This window comes from Canis aureus, chromosome 12 (genome assembly GCF_053574225.1).
Source record: "Canis aureus isolate CA01 chromosome 12, VMU_Caureus_v.1.0, whole genome shotgun sequence".
NCBI lineage: Eukaryota > Metazoa > Chordata > Mammalia > Carnivora > Canidae > Canis > Canis aureus.
The window spans coordinates 1,765,447-1,783,183 of record NC_135622.1 but is presented as its reverse complement, the minus strand read 5'-3'; the positions used below and the strand labels follow the sequence as shown (position 1 = coordinate 1,783,183).

Below are 17,737 nucleotides of genomic sequence, written 5' to 3'. Positions count from 1 at the left end.
CCTGAGAAATATCTGCAGACCCTTGTAGCAGCTCATGGGTCCCCCAACACCTACCTCGTGGAAAAGCTCAGCTTGACACGGTCCAATTCCACCTTGTGTACAAAGCCCTTGTAGGTGACAGGGTCCTCCTGATGTGTCTCAGAGGACAGAAGTGCGAACAGGTGGTCACCCCGTAGCACTGAGGGGCGGCTCTCGGTCACCCCGGGAACCTATGGGGTGTGGACACAAGCAAGCTTCTATCCCAGGGATGGCTAACTGTGGGTCCCAACCCCTGGGCTCTCCAGACCTCCTCTGAGGAACAAGGACTGAGGCTGTCCTTCTACCCCAAAACCCAGGGAGCTTTGTTTCTTTTCTTTCCACCCTGCCAGGGCCAAAGTCAGGGGATGAGCAAGGAGACAAATGGGCCCAGACTGCAGAGATGCTGAGCCGGGCAGTCCTGGAAACCCTCCCTGCACACTTTCAGAACTTGAGAGCCGGCTTCCCAGCTCATCCACTGGCCCTGTTGGCCAACTCAGTTCCTGTGCTGCCCTTGAAATCTTGCTCAAAATTCAGTTCCTGCGGGAATCTTTCTCTGATCACCCTGCCCCAGCCCCACTGCCACCGCCGCCCCTGTATGCAGAAATCTACACTCGTGTGTTACTCTGGGCTCCAGTGCACAACACGCAACATCTGAGGGCCAGCAAAGGGCGGATAAAGTATCTAGCCCAGCTCTGTACTTTCCAGATAAGGGAACAGAGGCCCAGAGAGAGCCCTCGCCCAGTGGCAGCTCTGTCTGGACTACAAGCTGGGCCTTGCCTGCACACTGCCCTGCTCCGACACCCATTTTGGGCACAGGAACAAGTTCATCCTTACTCATATTTTGCCCTGCCATCAGGAAGAGCATTTTCCCCTCCCCATACCACATCGGGGTGCCCTGACCTCCAGTGTGAGCAGCCTGGGGTTCTGGTCTACGGGGTCCCAGGTCATGGGCACTGACTCCAGGTCATAGTGCCGGATGTCATGCTCCATTTGCAGCTCCTCCAGGTGCAGCAGCAGCCGGAACTTCACTTCGTAGCTTCTCCACTGCAGGGCTGTCTCCAGCTGGGCCCTGGCAGGGGTGGGTGGGCAGATGGGATGGGGCAGGAACAGGACTAGTCAGGCACCCCCCATGCCCGGGAGCGTCCTCCCTCCCACCCACAGCTCTGGGGCTCTGAAAGCACCAGGAGATCAGGGAAGACTAGAAGGGCAGAGAAGTGGGTAGGGGTCGGAGGCCTCAGAGCATGGAGCCCTGGCTCTTCATTCCTTCCTCCCAACGCCGCTGCCCCCACCCACTTGGACCAGACCTGGCATCTGCACTACGGGTCCTTGGGCCTGGAACATTCTTCCCCCAAGATACCCTTGAGACTTAACACCCTTGCCTCATCCCAATGTCAGCATCTCAAAGAGGCCAACACTAACAACTGCCCTCCGCAAGACTGTATGTCCTGTCCCCTTTCGCTGGAAGTCTGGCTTTACCTCATAGTACTCAGCATGCATGAAACTGAAAGATACGTGTTCCCTTCTCCCCACTGCAATGGGCAAGGCCCTCATGTGAATGATTCGCCTTGAACAGTGCCTGGCATGTGATTCGTGCTCAGTAGAGGAAGGAACAGAGCACAGGAGGCTGGGGGCAGAGCTATGGGGCAGTCCAAAGAGACATATAAAGCAGCGGGGGTGTGGGGGTGCGGCTCTTACTTGATCTCAGCAATCTCCTTTGGGGCAGTGAAGATACTTGTGTCCTGAAGAAGGATTGGGAGCAGCTGCCGGAGACGAGGGGGTGGGTAGTAAGTCCCCAGCGCCATACTCAGCTCCAGGTCATAGCCCTTAGCACTGCAAGAACAGGGAAAAGAAAAGTAACCACAAACTCAGAGATCCCTGCAGCTTCGGAGAGGCAGAGACGGCCCAGCCCCTCCCCGGAAGATACAAGAAGCCCTTCTAGAAAACTATTGCTGGAGAGGGGAGGGAGCTTTTGCCCAAGGAGGCAGAGCTCACTACTCCATGAGGCTACTCGCCCCAAGGCTCCATTCTCCTTTTTGGAAAGCTCCATCGTTGGAAATGTTCAAAAAACACACAAGGAACACACATATATATAAATAATATGGATATAAATAATCTATGTTCCTTAGAGAAAAAAAAAATCAGAAAATAGATAATAAAGGAGCCAATAACACTCTCATCATCCAGGGATAACCAACACCTAAGTTTTTGGTAGGTAAACTTCTAGACTCTTCTTTGTCAGTATGTATTCCACATGTGCCGTTTTAACAAAAAGAGTGCAGCTGCGAGTTTGCTTTTCTAGATTAGTAATCTGTAAACCTCTAGTCATATTAGAAAGAGAGGTCTACACAAATTATAGGATTCCATTCATATGAAATGTTCAAATAGGGAAACCTATAGAGACAGAAGGCAGATGAGTGGTTGCTTAGGGCTGGGAGAGAATGGGGGGCAAATGTGATGATAGCTAAAGGGCATAGGTTCATTTCTTGGTTTTTCTTCAAGATTTCATTATTTACTTACTCATGAGAGACACAGATAGGAGGCAGAGACAGAGGCAGAGGGAGAAGCAGGCTCCCTGCAGGGAGCCCGATGGGGACGCGATCCCAGGACCCCGGGGTCACGCCCTGAGCCGAAGACAGATGCTCCACCCGCTGAGCCACCCAGGTGTCCCTCTGGTGAAGTGCTCTAAAATGGATTGTGATGGCAGGTGCCCTTCTCTGTGAATATACTGAGAACCTGCAGTGTATACTTTAAATGAGTGAACTGTATGGTATGTGAATTAACTCAATAGAGTTGTAAAAAGGAGAGAGTGAGGTCTACCACAGGCTGCCTGACAACCTGTCATATGATCGAAAATATTTAGGACTTTTTCTGAGTCACCTGCAACTTCCGTCCTCACCAGAAAAGGTCTCTGAGGCCTAGGAGAGTTACAAAGGCACTTGGAAAGGGGGCCCCCACTGTTGCACTGGGCACCCCGCCCCAGACCGGGTGGGAGGGAAAGGCGCTACCGGTCAGGTCTCTCTCCTTCCTCTATCCGGCTGGTCACCACAGGGTTTCCAGTGATCCGGGTCCGCTTGAAGGGAGTCGTGGGCTTCAGCTGTGCGGCCAGGGGGCTGTGGGCCACGGCAGCCAAGAAGCGGGCGATGTAGAAAGTGCCAGCTCCTTCTGAACCCGGCTCCCCGGGGCCCAGCAGCTCCCAGAGCACCGTGGCCGGGAAGTAGCCCACGAAGCTGGTCTTGCAGTGGACGTGCAGCTCATAGCAGTCGCCTGACAGAGGAGGTGGAGTGAGGGGGTGCAGGGGAGGGACCCCCAACAGCACCTGCCCGTACCCCATCCCTGAGCCAGCGACAGAGTGGCTGCAGGGGTGTGTTTCCGGAGGCCCCCACCCTTCCGGATGGGCAAGCCCGAACCCCCGGTGGTTCCTGCCCGCCAAGCCCCACTCACCGGGGCCCAGGGGGCAGGGCAGCTCCTGGTCCCCATCGTAGAAGGAGAACTGGGGGGTCCGGCAGAGCGGGAAAAGGTGAGTGAGGGTGACGGGCTGGGTCCCTCCATTCCGAAGCCTCAAGGTCAGCACCTCCTTGCGGTTCAAATCCAGGCGGATAAGGAGCTGCCCATCTCGGGCTTCATGGGGCCCCTGGACCTCCACGTCCACCCCATGTTTCCCGTGAAGATACTCAGCCCTGGGGAGAGTGGAGTCGAGGCGGGGCTGGGCCGGGGCGGCTGGCACGGTGCCAGCGGAGCTCAAGGACAACCCCCTCCCCGCCCCTCCCCCTCCCGGAAGAACAGGGCCTTACCCCAGCCTGAGGCGACCCACTCTTCCCTCGGCCACTCGGGTCCCCCCCACACCCACTCCCACCCACCTGTCGTAGAAGATCTTGGCCAGTAGTGACTTGCGGTGTTTGCTGACGTCTGACCCCAGCCTCACTCTCCTCTTTTCTGGGAACCACACGTTGGCCCAGCGGTCGAGTCTGAAGAACCTGACCCGAGTCTTGGTGACGTAGGCCAGATTTGCGATCTTCATTCCATACAGCATGGATGAGAAGCCAGGGGCAGGGGTCCCGAAGCTGCCAGAAGCAGAGGAGACTGGGAAGTGAGGGAAGGCAGGGCTGGCTGGGGGTGGGGGTCGGGGTGGGGTGGGGGCAGTGTCTAGCCCGGAGGCCGGAACAGGACAGGGCCCAGGGAAGGAGACCAAGGACAGGGGGCAGGGGTGGGAGGCAGGGGGGTGTCACAGGAATTGTTAACATTTGAGGGGAATTCAATAGGACTTCCTAAGACAAAATCCGATTGTTTAAAACAGCAGGTTGCAGACTGTGCATTGCTGAGGAGGAAAACACAGTACCGGGCTGGTGATTCGGAGGACTAAGGGAAGAGAGAGAAAGAAATGGAGACTTGGGGGGCGGGGGGCGGGAGCTGTTCGGGACAGGAAAATACAAACAACCCAGAGCTAAGGCTAAGGGGAAGCCAAAGGAGCTGATGCAGAGGGTGGATCTGGGGCCCTGCCCCACGCTGAGGAGGGAGAGGGGTCAGAGAGAGCACAGATGTCCAGGGTGTGTGGGCAGGTGGCTGATGAGACAGCGTTTCCACCCGAAGTCAAAGGGTGCAGATGGGACCCAAGCAGGAAGGGAAAGGATCCTTCTCCAGAGATCAAATAGCTTGGTTTTGTGCCTAGAGAAGGTGAAGACAGGGAACACTGGTCAGAAGGACAAAAACCTTGCGGGTTAGTGCCTGGAATTCAGTTTAGTCAACTCAACTCTTACAGAGACCTGTCATGTGCCAGACACTGCGCTAGGGCCTGGGGGCTTCAATGAGACCAGAGATCCAGGCCCGCCTGGAGAAGCCCAGCACAGACCCAACCTGTGGGTTCCAGCAAGCCGCCAGGGGCACAGCCATGGAGGTTTCTCCAGGACCGGGTCCTGAAGAACGAAGGGGTGTCAGCCAGGCACAAGAGGGAGGGCCAAGTGGAAGCCAAGGTGGAGGGGGTGCAAGAGCAAGTGCTGGGGCTGGGGGCAGCCTGCCACCTGGCTCCCAGCTGGGCTACCTCAGACGACTTCCCTCAAGAGCATCACTTTCCTCCCACACAGAACAGGGATGATGCCAAGGGACCTTGCAGGGTTGTTATGAGGCCTACCTGGGGGCCGGGCACCGCGGTATCCATCTGCCCAGTGCCTGGCACACAGATCTCTGTAAGGTATGCTAGGATTAGTAATCACACAGTCTGCTTGCACTATGGTGAGAAGTGCAGGACGGGCGTGGTGGGAGGCAGCAGAGGCGGGCAGGGAGCAGGTCTTGGAGTTCGGCATGCCGGGCCACGGAGCCTACACTTGACCGTGAAGGCCAGCGATTCGCCTCCGTTCCTGGCAACTGGGAGCCAGAGGACATCCCCACATGTGACACAGTCGGGGTCTGGCCAGCTGACCACCCTCCCTCAGTGCGTGACAAGGAATGAAAGGAAATCCTAGTTCCCGAGAACCACGGTAACTATGAAGGCTAGAGTAGCACGGTCACTCACTGGCATATTACCAACATCATTTACGGTGCAGACAATTCCCTGGTGCCCCCTGCCTGTCGCTCTGCCCCTCTGCCTTCTCACCCCAAGCAAACGTTCGGAAAACTTTGAATCAGCTCTGTTTTGTTTTAAGAAGACAATAAATCTTTTGAAAGCATGGTAAGAAATGAGCAGTAAATGTCACCTACTATTATTAGTATTCTTATTAGTAGTAATAGTAGTACTAACAGTAGCAGTGGTAGTAGGAGTAGTAACAACTTACTTTCAGCCCACGGCAGAGGCAGAGGCTACACTGGTTACAGAACCCCCTCGGTTGGTGGGTTTTAAGCAGGGGAGTGGCAAGATCATATTTGCATTTCAGATCACTCTGGCATCAGGATTGGAGGATGGATTTGCTGGCGGCAAGACTGTAGGCAGGGACACCAGTTAGCAAAGGGCCATTGCAACAGTCCAATTAAAAGATGACAAGGGCCTGAACAGGGTGGTGGTGAGGACAAAAGAGGGGGCCAGATCTGATAATATTTAGAGTGTAAGATTAGCAGAACCTGGTGACTGACAGGAAGGGGAAGAGGGAGGAGTCTGGGACAGTACTCAGATCAATGGCTCAGCTTCAGGGGTCACTCCTGAGATAGGAGGTAAGGACAGGAGAAGGACAAGGAGGAGGACGTGGAGGAGGTGGGAGGGCTGACTAGGACATTTGGACTTGCAATGTTCGGTTGGAGGTTCCTGTGTGTGGTCCAGTGGCAGCCTGCTCCATGAGTCCGAAAATGAGAACTCAGGCCAAAGCCAAGCCTGAGTCTAGCCTAACACTCAGGAGTCCTCAGGTTGTAGTTATAACCATGGAAGTGTTCAGGATTTCCCCAGGGAGTGTGAGCAGCATGAGAAGAGTGGAGACACAGACAAGCCAGGAGGAGGAGAAATGAGAGGGAAGCCCTGGGGGAGGGAGGGGAATCAGCAGGCAGTCTCAGCAGCAGGTATCAGGTTCAGATGCTGCTGAGGTCACAAAGGGCTGAAAATCAGGAGTCACTGTCATTTACCAGGGCCCCTTGCTTAAGTTCCACAGATCGAGCACAGCCTCAAATACCAGCAGAAGACAGGCTCCAGGGGCATCTTCGATAACCTGAGCCCCGTCAGGCACCCGGAGAGTCCCATTTCTGAGCCATCAGTGGAGGAAGGACTCACATTCCTCCTAATTCCACTTAAGAAAACAACAGCACAGGTGCCTTGAGAAGTGGCCAGCTCTCAGCTTAGTGCTGGGGAGCAAACAGGGCTCTCAACAAAGCTGAGAGTGCATGCCTTGTCTCAAGAGGGGCTCAAGGGGGGCACCTGCTTGCTACTCATCTCCAGATGGCTGTGGCTGGCGGGGAAGAGAGCCCCAGGGCGGCCAGATCTTCTGGCTTTTAAGAGAAGCCCAAATCGGGGCCGCCTGGGTCGCTCAGTTGGTTACACAATCGACTCTCAGTTTCAGCTCAGGTCTTCATCTCCTGCTCTAGAGACAGAGCCTCATTAAGTTAGGCTCTCGGCAGTGCCACTCCTCTGCTTCCCCTCTGCACTCCCTCTCCCCATTTGTGTACTCTCTCACTCTCAAATAAACGAATCTTTAAAGAGAGAGAGAGAGAGAGAAGCCCAAATCATCATTTGAATGTGAAATCTCCTATTTTTGGAAACTTCCACATGGGCACACAGGCAGGAAGGACCTCAACTTTGCAAATTTTGCAACCTTTACCCTGGATACTACAATCTAAGTATTTCTCAAATTATTCCCCATGCCTATTACCACTACCCCAAAATTTCCTAACCCTGGTCTAAAGCAACAGCCATCACACACACAAAAAATCTTTTTTTCATCAGAAACCTAGTACATACTTGTGGAAAAAGGTCCCAATTCTTGTATTCTACATCTAGTCACCCAGATTTCTAGAAAAAAAAAAAAAAAAGATGAACACATCCAGATGACCAGATGAAAAGATGTTCCTAAGGCAGAGAAATGCAAATTACAGTCAGAATGAGACACCACTTTACTTCCATTAGGCTGACAAAAGGAGGAAATAGAGCATGTATTACTCTTGGGCATATGTGTGGAAGCGGGCTCTCATACTTGGCTGGTAGGAAAGTGAAGTATGATAACCTTTCGGCAAATAATCTGGCAATGTCTCCTAACATGTGAAGTGTAGGTATCCTTTAACTCCGGCATCGCAAGCCTGGAAAGGTATCCCACAGAAAGAAAAGTGCCTGTGCATGAGGATCTGATGGGATCTGATCATATTTAGGATGTAAAATTAATATAATTAGCGTAAAGTAATGTAAAATTAATGTAAGTAAAGTGAGCATGCACACTACAGACTTAGTCACAGCAGCCGAGAACTGGAAACAAAAAATGTCCATCGACAGGGAGACAACTGAATAAATTGCCAATGCCCATAACATGGAATACTAGGTAGCGATGAAAAAGAACACATCACACCCACCCAGATGGCTAAAATCTAAAAGGCTGACAACACCAAATGTTGACAAGGACACAGACACACCGGAACACTTGTGAATGGTCAGAGTACACTCTGGTACAATCACTTTGGAAAAAGTTGCTGTTTCATATAAAACTAAGCATATGTGGCAATGTTCTGATTTTTAATCAGGAAGAATGTTATATGTACAATAAAAATTCATTAGAAAACACAACTATAACACCTAGTATGGACCTAGCACTGGTATTTATTCAATACTTGCTGGGAGAATGAGAGAGAATTTATCAAATAATTTCAGACTATTCTTTTATAAACAAAACAGATGACAGTGCAAAATGAACCACCGGGTGGCACAAAGCACTGCTGTGTGTGCAGTGGTTGGGATGTTACCTGTCAGGTTATACATACATGGTCCAAACTTGGATGTTTATATAATATCACATACCATTATAAATATAATAAATATGTGATCCATATAATCCTTTACATATTTTGTCCAAACTTAGACACACATATAACAATACATACATATACACATATAATAAATAAACATATAAACAAATATAATATATATAAAGGAAGGTAGGTGGTGGAAAGGAAGTAAAATCCTTGAAGACTGGGGTACCTGGGTGGCTCAGTGTTGAGCATCTGCCTTGGGCTCAGGTCATGATCCCAGGGTCCTGGGATTGAGTCCTAATTCAGGTTCCCCAAAGGGAGCCTGCTTCTCCCTCTACCTCTGTGTCTCTCGTGAATAAATAAATAAAATCTTAAACAAAAAAACAAACATGAAGACCAAGACCCAGTCACATTACTTTTAGACAACTACGTATATTTTGAATTATTAGTTATAAGCAAAAATAATAAAATTATGGCTGATTTAAGTGAAAAGAGCTATTTATCAGCAAGTTGCTGGGAAGTTGAGAAATGGGCTCAGGAAACCGGCAGGAACCAGGCAAAGCTGAGACAGCCTCACCCTAGATAAGGTCATAACGAGTGGACTTTGCTGCCAATCACCAAAAAAAAGAGGTTAAGTAATTTGCTTAAAATTTTAAAATAAGAATAAACACCTATCTACCCTGTGATGCAGCCATCCTCCTCCCAGGTGTATCCCTTGATGAAACGTACAAGATCCTTCACAGCAATTTTATTCAAAATAGTCCAGGACCGAGAACAACGTCCCTGAACACACGATAAAAGGCACTGTGATTTGTATCTGGGTGAAGCACAGTACCCAGTGATAAAAATAAGCTGCAGAGACACACAACATGGATGAATTTCAAAAACGTCATGGGGGGTGTTGCCAAGCTGGCTCAGCTGACAGAGCATGCGACTTTTACCTTGGGGTCCAGTTTGTACCCCACGTTTGGGGTAGAGTTTACTTAAAACAAACAAAACGTTATGCTGAGCTAAGGCTGAGCTCAGGCTCCAGAGCAAGCCCATGTCCAGGCTCCACGCTCAGTCGGGAGTCTGGGGGGGACTCTATCTCTCTCTGTTCCTCCCCGCCCCACGCCCTCTCTAAAATAAATAAAATCTTTAAAAGAGCAAAACAAAAAAAACCCTGAGTGCATATCCCCTGATTCTATTTTTTTTTAAGATTTTATTTATTTATTCATGAGAGAGAGAGAGAGAGAGAGAGAGAGGCAGAGGGAGAAACAGGCTCCATGCAGAGAGTCTGACGTGGGACTCGGTCCCGGGTCTCTAGGATCATGACCTGGGCTGAAGGCAGCACTAAACCGCTGGGCCACCCGGGCTGACCCCCCCACCCCCGATTCTATTAAATGAAGTTCCAGATAAGCGCAATCTCGAAAAAAACCAGAGCAGTGGTTTTCTCTGGGCGGGTATGGGTGAGGACCAACCAGGAAAGGTGAGGGAACTTTCGGAGATGATGTCATCTTCTAGATGTTGATAGGGAAGACACACAATGTGTGGATTTGTTAAAACTCATAGAATGGGGAGGTGCAAGGGTGGGTTGGTTGGTTAAGCTTCTGCCTTTGGGGCTCAGGTCATGATCCCAGAGTCCCTAGTCCTATGCAAACCTTGCATACAGCTCCCTGCTCAGCAGGGGAGTCTGCTTCTCTCTATGCCCCTCCCCTGCTCTTTCTCTTTCTCAAATAAATAAATAAAATCTTAAAAAAAAAAACCTCCATAGAATGGTCAAAATGTGTCCAATTCATGGTTTATATGTTTCATTTAAAATTTGAACTCCTATAGTTAATAACAATCATGCTGAATTGTTTGGGGTGAGGTGCACTGAAGTCTGCATCTGGGCCCCTGGGTGGCTCAGCGGTTGAGCATCTGCCTTTGGCTCAGGTGGAGATCCCGGGGTCCTGGGATCGAGTCCCAAGTCCCACATCATGCTCCCCGCAGGAAGCCTGCTTCTCCTTCTGCCTTTATTTCTGCTTCTCATGAATAAATAAATAAAATTAAAAAAAAAAAAAAAGAAAAAGAAATGCACTGAAAACACGAAGATGGATCAGTGGGCAGGTGTGTAAAAACACTAAGAAATCTAGGTGAGGGTATATGGGTGGTGTTCGCTGTACAATTATTTCAACCTTTCTTTGTATTTGAAGTTTTTCATAATAAAATGTTGGCAGGGGGAATCCGAAATGTATTTGAGGTCTACACCAGATGATCAGGAATGATTTCTGTAATGTGTCGTTGAGTAAGAAAAGCAGGATGTGGGAAATGCATACAGCCTGATCCTTTTTATTTCTATTTATTTATTTGTTTTAAAGACTTTATGCATGAGAGACACACAGAGAGAGAGGCAGAGACATAGACAGAGGGAGAGCAGGCTCCCTGTGGGGAGCCCAACGCAGGACTCAATCCTAGGACCCTAGGATCAGGCCCTGAGCCAAAGGCAGAAGCTCAACTGCTGAGCCATCCAGGCATCCCCAGCCTGATCCTTTTTAAATAAAACAACCCAAAGAACACCCTGGTTGACAGTATGAGTTTCCTGAGCGTGGGGCAGACAGTGGAAATGGAGGGGGGATACTGCTATGGGGAGGGACCCACAATAAACAAGTATATATATATTCTAATGATCCCAGGGGGCCAAACTGACAGAAGTGTGATGACAGTATGGGTACGCAAAGAGATACATGAAGGGGTGGACATCCAAAGGATCAAAAAACTTAAACAACACAAACATCTAACACAGAACATTAGGGGCCCTCACTCCCAACTATCAGCTTAACTGTTCAGGGTATATTTTTCTATACATATAAAGATTTCTTCTTTTCTTTTCTTTTTTTTTCTTTTCTTTTCTTTTCTTCTCTATTCTTTCTTTCTTTCTTCTTTCTTCTTCTTCTTCTTCTTCTTTCTTCTTCTTCTCCTTCTCCTTCTTCTTCTTTTTTTTTTTTTTTAAAGTAGGCTCCACACCCAACATGGGGCTTGAACTCACAACCCTGAGATCAAGACCTGAGATCAAGAGTCGAACACTCCACCAACTGAGCTGCCCAGGTGCTGCACACACTCTCATGTTGTCAGGCTTCTTTCACTACCATGGGCATCCTTCCGGACATTGTACCAGGCCACTCCACTCTTTGGATGGCCACCAAGGACAGCGTGGTATGAACGTACGTGGTGTGTTAGCTGTTTGTCCAGTGACAGACAGTCAGGCACCTACAACTGCTGGCTATTTCAAATGTTATAATAAATAACCATCCATGCACACAGACGCCTGTACTAGCAGGAGATTTATGGGACAAATGCCTTCAAGGAGAACTTTTGGGTCACACAGAATGACTCTTTACAACTTTGGGAAGTTCTGCCTAATTGTGCTCTAAACAGGTTGTATGAACTTAACATTATTACTGACAAGAATTTGAGAATACCCTTTTCCCAGACCCTAACCTCAGAAATCTTCAATCTTTTCAATTTTTTGACAATCTGCCAAACCAGAAAATGGTATCTTTTTTTTTTTTTTTCCAGGAAATGGTATCTTGCTTAAACTTTCATTTTGCTGGTTAACTGACACAGTCGAAGATCTTTCCTTCTGTTTATTAGTCTTTTGTGTTTCTTCCCCTAAACTAGCAGGAATTACCCCCGGAATATGGGATCATGGCCCCCATTCATGACTCCATGGCCTAAAAGACGGAGTCTAACCTTTTAACACGACATCTGGGATCCTCTGCATAACAACGTTCATGCAAACACAGCAACACCATCAACAACAGGAAGCATTTATTGAACACTTCCTGTTTGCCCCTACAAGTACCCGCATGCATTATCTCACTTAATCATCACAATCAGATAGCAGCTATTATTGTCCCATTTTAGAGAAGAAGAAACTGAGGCTCCAGTCCTCACATGGATCCCTCCTCAACTGGTACCTGGGCCATTCTCACCCACTCGTATCCCTCTGCAGACCTCCCTGTGCCTGTGGGCCTCCTCAGTCTTTGATGCCCTGCCCTGGGTCCCTGTCATGTGTTTGGTGAACAACAACAAATCTTTTTAAGATGCAGTGCTGGAGGGTCTCAGGACTAGAGGAATGGCATTTCAGAACCAAACATCCAGTTTGGCAGCAATCTTGAAGGGACATCTAGTTCTGTGTTTTTACAAACTGAGTCACAACTCTCATTAGTGGGTCAAGACCAGGATTTTTATAACACTGAAGTAGAATACAATAAAAAATAACAGAGGGCAGGGAGTGAGGCTCTGCCCCGTTTCAAGGACACACACTGTTCTCTGAAAGCAGCGTGTCACCAGGCTCCGGAGTGAAATGTATTCTTCACTGTGATAGTGGTCTCACTGAGCCGGCCGTCCTCCAGGCCAGAAGGCAGAAAATCTCTCTGAAACCCTGAATCCGGGCAGCCCGGGGGGCTCAGCGGTTTAGTGCCACCTTCAGCCCAGGGTGTGCTCCTGGAGACCCGGGATCCGGTCCCACGTCGGGCTTCCTGCATGGAGCCTGCTTCTCCCTCTGCCTGTGTCTCTGCCTCTCTCTCTGTGTGTGTCTCTCATGAATAAATAAATAAAATCTTTAAAAATAAGATAAAATAAAATAAAATAAAATAAAATAAAATAAAATAAAATAAAATAAAATAAAAACCCTGAATCCATCAGCTCCTAGTCTGAAACTTTCCGGGCTTTCTTGTTCCTGATTAAAAGTAAGCAAACACACCGGGCCTCTGGGCAGCTGGCAGGGTCCTGCCCCATCTAGCCCCACCTCCCTCAGGCCTCAGTCACCACCATGGAGTTCACTCCTGGCTCGCAAGGGTGCTACTCCCTCTGGGCCTGGAATGCTGTCCCCTTGCCCCTCCATCTGTGCACTCCCATTTCTCATTCAGGATTTGGTTCCAACATCACTCTGGCCGAGAAACCTCTGACTCCTCTATAGGGTCGGGTCTCTGAGTTACACTCGCCCACCGCGTCCGGGACCTTCTGTCCCAGGACTAATCGAGTCGGTAATGAAATAGTTGTTTCACTGCCGCCTCTTCCTTAGGCTCCTTCTGGACTCGCAGTTTTGCTTTGCTCACAAGCAGTTGGCCGCAGCTGGTTGAAGGAGTCCCTAGCCCAAGGCAAGAGCAGTCCTATCTCGAAACTTCTCCTGACCCCGGCCACTCCTCCAGACAACCAACAGCCTCCCGGCCACCACTGTACTGTACTAACGCCAGCTACCCCATACAGAGCCCACGCCGCTGCGTGGTAAAGAGGTTAACTGGGATAGCGGCTTTTGGCCTCACACCACCTTGAGAGGAGGGCATTACTCTACACACATAACAGGAAAATTTAGATAGTTGTTCAAAATCCAATGCAACTCATTTAAGTGGCTGAGCCAGGATTTGAACTCCGGCTATCCAGACACTATCCCAGCCCCAGCAGCACTCTATTATGTGTTTGTCTACACATCTGCCACTGCCACTGCCACCGCCCCAGACTACGGAGGCAGGAACCAAGGCCCAGAGCAGAGCCTCATTAAATATGTTTGTTAAATAATGAACGATGGGAAAAGGCAAAAAGTTGGCAGCAGAACACCACAACATCCTGAAAGAACCTAGCTAGAAGGCATGCACCCTCCCCAGAGTAGGGAAATCTCCCTAGAATTCCTGCGGGGGGTGTGTGACCTGCAGGCCCTCCCGCAGCTGTCTCTCTTGTAGATCAACTCGACTTAATTCAATTACATCCTGCCAGCAATTACAGAGCATCAACTACCTGCCAGGCTCTGGGCTGGGGACGGAGGGAGGGTGCCAATATTGACAAAAAGCCTGTCCCCACCTCCTGAGGATCCAACAGTCCGGTCGGGAACAACGCAGTACCATTGAGCTACAGCCTAGGTGTGAAGAATGAGCTCTGAGAGCCCAGAGGAAGGAGCAGTGAATTCTCACCAGGAGGATGAGGGTTGATGTCACAGCATTGCAGCCTGGGTTTAAAGGATGCATTAATAAAGTTCTCTGTAATCACAAAAGAAAGCTCCAGTTGCCTGGCGTGGGGGCATGGAGAGTGTGAGGGGGGCATATTGAATGAAACTAGTTCTGCCTTCTGGAGTGACAGGGAAGTATAATCCGCTCCACTGTGACAGTCTTCAAAATATTCAAGGATTATGATCTTGTTTCTCTCCAATTTCCCTCTTTTCCAAGGCAAACATTTCTCAGGTTTTTTGTTTTTTTTTAAAGAATCTCTACACTCGGGACGCTTGGGTGGCTCAGTGGTTTAGCGCCTACCTTCTGCCCAGGGCATGATCCTGGAGTCTGGGGATTGAGTCCTGCATCGGGCTCCCTGCATGGAGCCTGCTTCTCCCTCTGCCTGTGTCTCTGCCTCTCTCTCTCTCTCTGTGTCTCTCATGAATAAATAAATAAAATCTTAAAAAAAAAAAAAAAAGAATCTCTACACTCAACACGGGACTTGAATTCACGACCCCGAAAATCAAGAGCGGCATGTTCTACCGACTGAACCAGCCAGGTGCCCCTCTAAGGTTTTTTTTGACTGGATCTCATGACAGACTATGAATCAACAAGTAAGCTTTTTCTCCTCCTTCTCCTCTGAGGGCTGAAACTACCTTAAATCTTCAAATCCAAAGCCCCGGTCATGAATTCCCTAATTACAGAGGGGTGGTACGGTATTAGCATAAGAAAACATAAAATTCTCTAATAATCATGAGGGGAAGTGGTACCTTGTTTGCATAAAAAACAAGCGCATACAGTAAAAATAACTTTGGAGACCCCTTGAATTCAGCCATAATGTAGATTTTATCTCGTTTTGGGTATGCAGTGACCATATAGCCTGTTCTTCCCCAGGGCTGGATAGTACGTATTGTGTAGCTTTAGTTTAGAGACGATGATAAGACTCTCTCCTTGGCCAAACTTTAGTCAGGCTCCTCTGAACCCCTGTCTCCATTAGGCCTCAACCTTGCCCCCAACCCCTTCACGTGTCCTCTTGGGAACTTCCCATGCACTGACCCCTCACTCTGCTGTTGGCTATCAATTCTCAGCAGTGTTGCTGTGTTGGGAGTAGAGCTCTCTCCTCTACTACAGTAACCCTACAGCGAGAGTCTTAAATCAAGTCTTCCGCACAGGTCTAACAAGCATCCAAACACCACATTCTGGGATCCCTGGGTGGCGCAGCGGTTTACGCCTGCCTTTGGCCCAGGGCGCGATCCTGGAGACCCGGGATCGAATCCCACGTCGGGCTCCCGGTGCATGGAGCCTGCTTCTCCCTCTGCCTGTGTCTCTGCCTCTCTCTCTTTCTCTCTCTGTGACTATCATAAATAAATAAAAATTAAAAAAACAAAAAACAAACACCACATTCTCTCACAGAGTCGGAAGTAGTAGTTGACTTGCGTTCAGAGGCCCGCGGGACTCCCATCCTGTGGACAGAAGTGAATTCAAGGATGTGCAGAGCTGATAACGTGTCTCAACAATTATTGCTCTTTCCTTACTCTTCTTCAGCAGGTTTCTTACCTCTATCCTATTCCTGTTACTTTACCATTTATGTTAGTATATGGTCTGCAGCAGAGCCCATGCTCCTGGAGCCGCCTGCTCCCCTGGGCCCGGTGGTGTTCTTCGCATTCCCCACGGTGCCCAGCCCAGGGTGAGGGCGCCAACGGGTCATAATCGTTGCCCCTTCCCCAGTGTTGCTCCAGCCTGCTAACGCCCCTCTTAAAATGTGACACCCGTTACCAAAAAAAAAAAGAAAAAAAGAAAAAAAAATTCGAGATATGCTCCGATCACTGTGGAGCCACTCCGTCCTCCCGCAGCCCCCCACGCCCCTTCCATGAACCCAGCCTGACCGCCCTCGGGTCTGCCTGAACCCAGAGCCCTTGTCAGGGGGGCTGGCGCGAGGCCCACGTCCCCGCCGCCGCGCGTGCATCCTGCGTGGGTCCTCGCGCCCGTCCCCGCTAAACTGCGCCGTGGTTTTCGGCCGCGGCCGCAGCCTGTTGATAGGTGTTCCCCGAGGCACTAGTCTGTGGTTCTCCAGGGAGGAGCGTCTGACCTGCACTCGGAGGCTGCCAGCAAGGGGCGGCCCGACAGCCCCAGCCACGGCGGGAAGGGCCTCGGGAGCCGGCCCCGGGTCTCCACGGAGGAGCCACAGGTGCCAGTGGAGGTCTGGCGCGCACGTAGCCGACGCCCCGCGCCTCCGGGCCCAGCTGCCCGACGTCGGCCAGGCCCCCCGGCTCGGGCTCCGGCTCCGGCTCCGGCTCCGCGGGGGCGGGCGGGGCGGGGCGGGCGGGGGTCCCCGCGGAGCCCGCGCGCCCGGGCCGGTCGCCAGCAGCGGGCAGCTCCCCCGCGGCCCCGCGGTGCCCGGCCCCTCCCCCACCGTGAGCGGCGCGGGCGCGCGGGACCCCGCTGTCCCCCCCGGGCCGGGTCGGGGCCGGGTCGGGGCCGGGCCGGGGCCGGGGCCGCCGGGGGGGCGGGCGGGGGCGGGTGTGCGCGGGGGACGGCGCGGGGGCCCGGCCGGCGGCGCAGGCGGGGCGCGGGCACAGCGCGGGAGGGAGCCCTGCGCCGCCCCCGGGCCGGCTCGCGCCGCGGGGGAGCTGCGTGCGTGGGCGCCCGGGGCCGGGGCCGGGGCCGGGGCCGGGCCGGGGCGGGCAGGGCGGCCCCGCGGCGGGGGTGGTGACGGCGAGCTGGGCCCGCGCACCGGGGCCGGGGGCTGGGCCGGGCCGGCCCGTACCTGATCTTGAAATCCCAGTTGTAAACGGTCCGCAGCCGCTCGCGATCAGTCTCCATGTCCAGTCCCCGCTCGACCAGGAAACTCTCGAAGCGCTGGCCCGTCTCCCGGAGCTGCCGGCAGCTGAACTTGCTGGGCATCGCGGCGGCGGCTGCGGCCCAGGCAGGAGGGTCCGCGGAAATGAAACTGAAAGTCGCCGCCGCGGACGTAAGTTGGCGGCCCCGGGGCGAGGGCGAGCGGGGGAGCCCCCAGCTCCGACCCCCGGCCCCGCAGGCGCCCCTCTCCCCCGCGGGCTCCCCGCCTGCGTCCGCCTCCTACCTGAGCCTCCCCTCCGGTCTCTCGGTCCTGTCCCCTCCCCCTCCCGCATTAACTCTTTCCTGAGTCTGACCCCTCCCTCAGGGCCCTCCCCTTACCCCAAGCTCCCTCCCCTGGCTTCTGGCCAGAAAGCGGTCGCGGCCACCGCCCGGGGCCCCCGAGCCGCCCGGGAGGACGTCCGAGCCTCCGCCGGGGCTGCTCCCCCGCCTACCCCCCAGGGCCTCGGTACTTCTGCAAAAGCGGGAGAGCAAAGGGCAGGGGCCGGGGCCCGGGGTGGCCGCGGCCGGGCCGGGGCAGGTCCTGCAGCACCTCCCCCAGACAGCCGGGGACG

The 17,737-nt window shown here is 52.0% G+C and overlaps 1 protein-coding gene and 2 long non-coding RNA genes across 14 annotated transcripts in view; 1 reads left to right on the top strand and 2 right to left on the bottom strand.

The window, feature by feature from the left end:
* The window catches only part of MOV10 (Mov10 RNA helicase), a 24,497-nt gene extending 6,760 nt beyond the window's left edge, over positions 1–17,737 (bottom strand). For 3 of the 11 annotated variants that reach the window (XM_077916099.1, XM_077916095.1, XM_077916103.1), the window contains exons 1-8: positions 17,505–17,638; positions 17,095–17,277; positions 3,876–4,079; positions 3,460–3,695; positions 3,024–3,282; positions 1,714–1,848; positions 919–1,087; positions 55–209 (exon numbers count right to left, since the gene is read on the bottom strand). In XM_077916099.1, the coding sequence (XP_077772225.1) occupies positions 55–209; positions 919–1,087; positions 1,714–1,848; positions 3,024–3,282; positions 3,460–3,695; positions 3,876–4,079; positions 17,095–17,231 (1,295 nt within the window). In that variant the 5' untranslated portion in view covers positions 17,232–17,277; positions 17,505–17,638. Of the gene's footprint in view, positions 1–54; positions 210–918; positions 1,088–1,713; positions 1,849–3,023; positions 3,283–3,459; positions 3,696–3,875; positions 4,080–5,143; positions 5,197–5,783; positions 5,929–6,228; positions 6,532–17,094; positions 17,278–17,409; positions 17,471–17,504 lie in introns of those variants that run through there. The other 8 variants (XM_077916102.1, XM_077916100.1, XM_077916093.1 and 5 more) reach the window with 8 other exon arrangements.
* On the bottom strand, positions 12,974–16,601 carry LOC144324784 (uncharacterized). Of its 2 annotated transcripts, none has more exons than XR_013390206.1 (3): positions 15,885–16,601; positions 15,739–15,790; positions 12,974–14,378 (listed from the first exon to the last, which is right to left on the bottom strand). It is a non-coding gene; the product is annotated as an uncharacterized LOC144324784 (long non-coding RNA). The 2 variants fall into 2 exon arrangements; XR_013390205.1 differs by having other exon boundaries at positions 12,974–14,347.
* LOC144324783 (uncharacterized) overlaps positions 17,024–17,737 on the top strand; it is a 49,277-nt gene continuing 48,563 nt past the window's right edge. The window contains exon 1 of the long non-coding RNA XR_013390204.1: positions 17,024–17,298. This is a non-coding gene — a long non-coding RNA (uncharacterized LOC144324783). The remainder of the gene's footprint in view (positions 17,299–17,737) is intronic.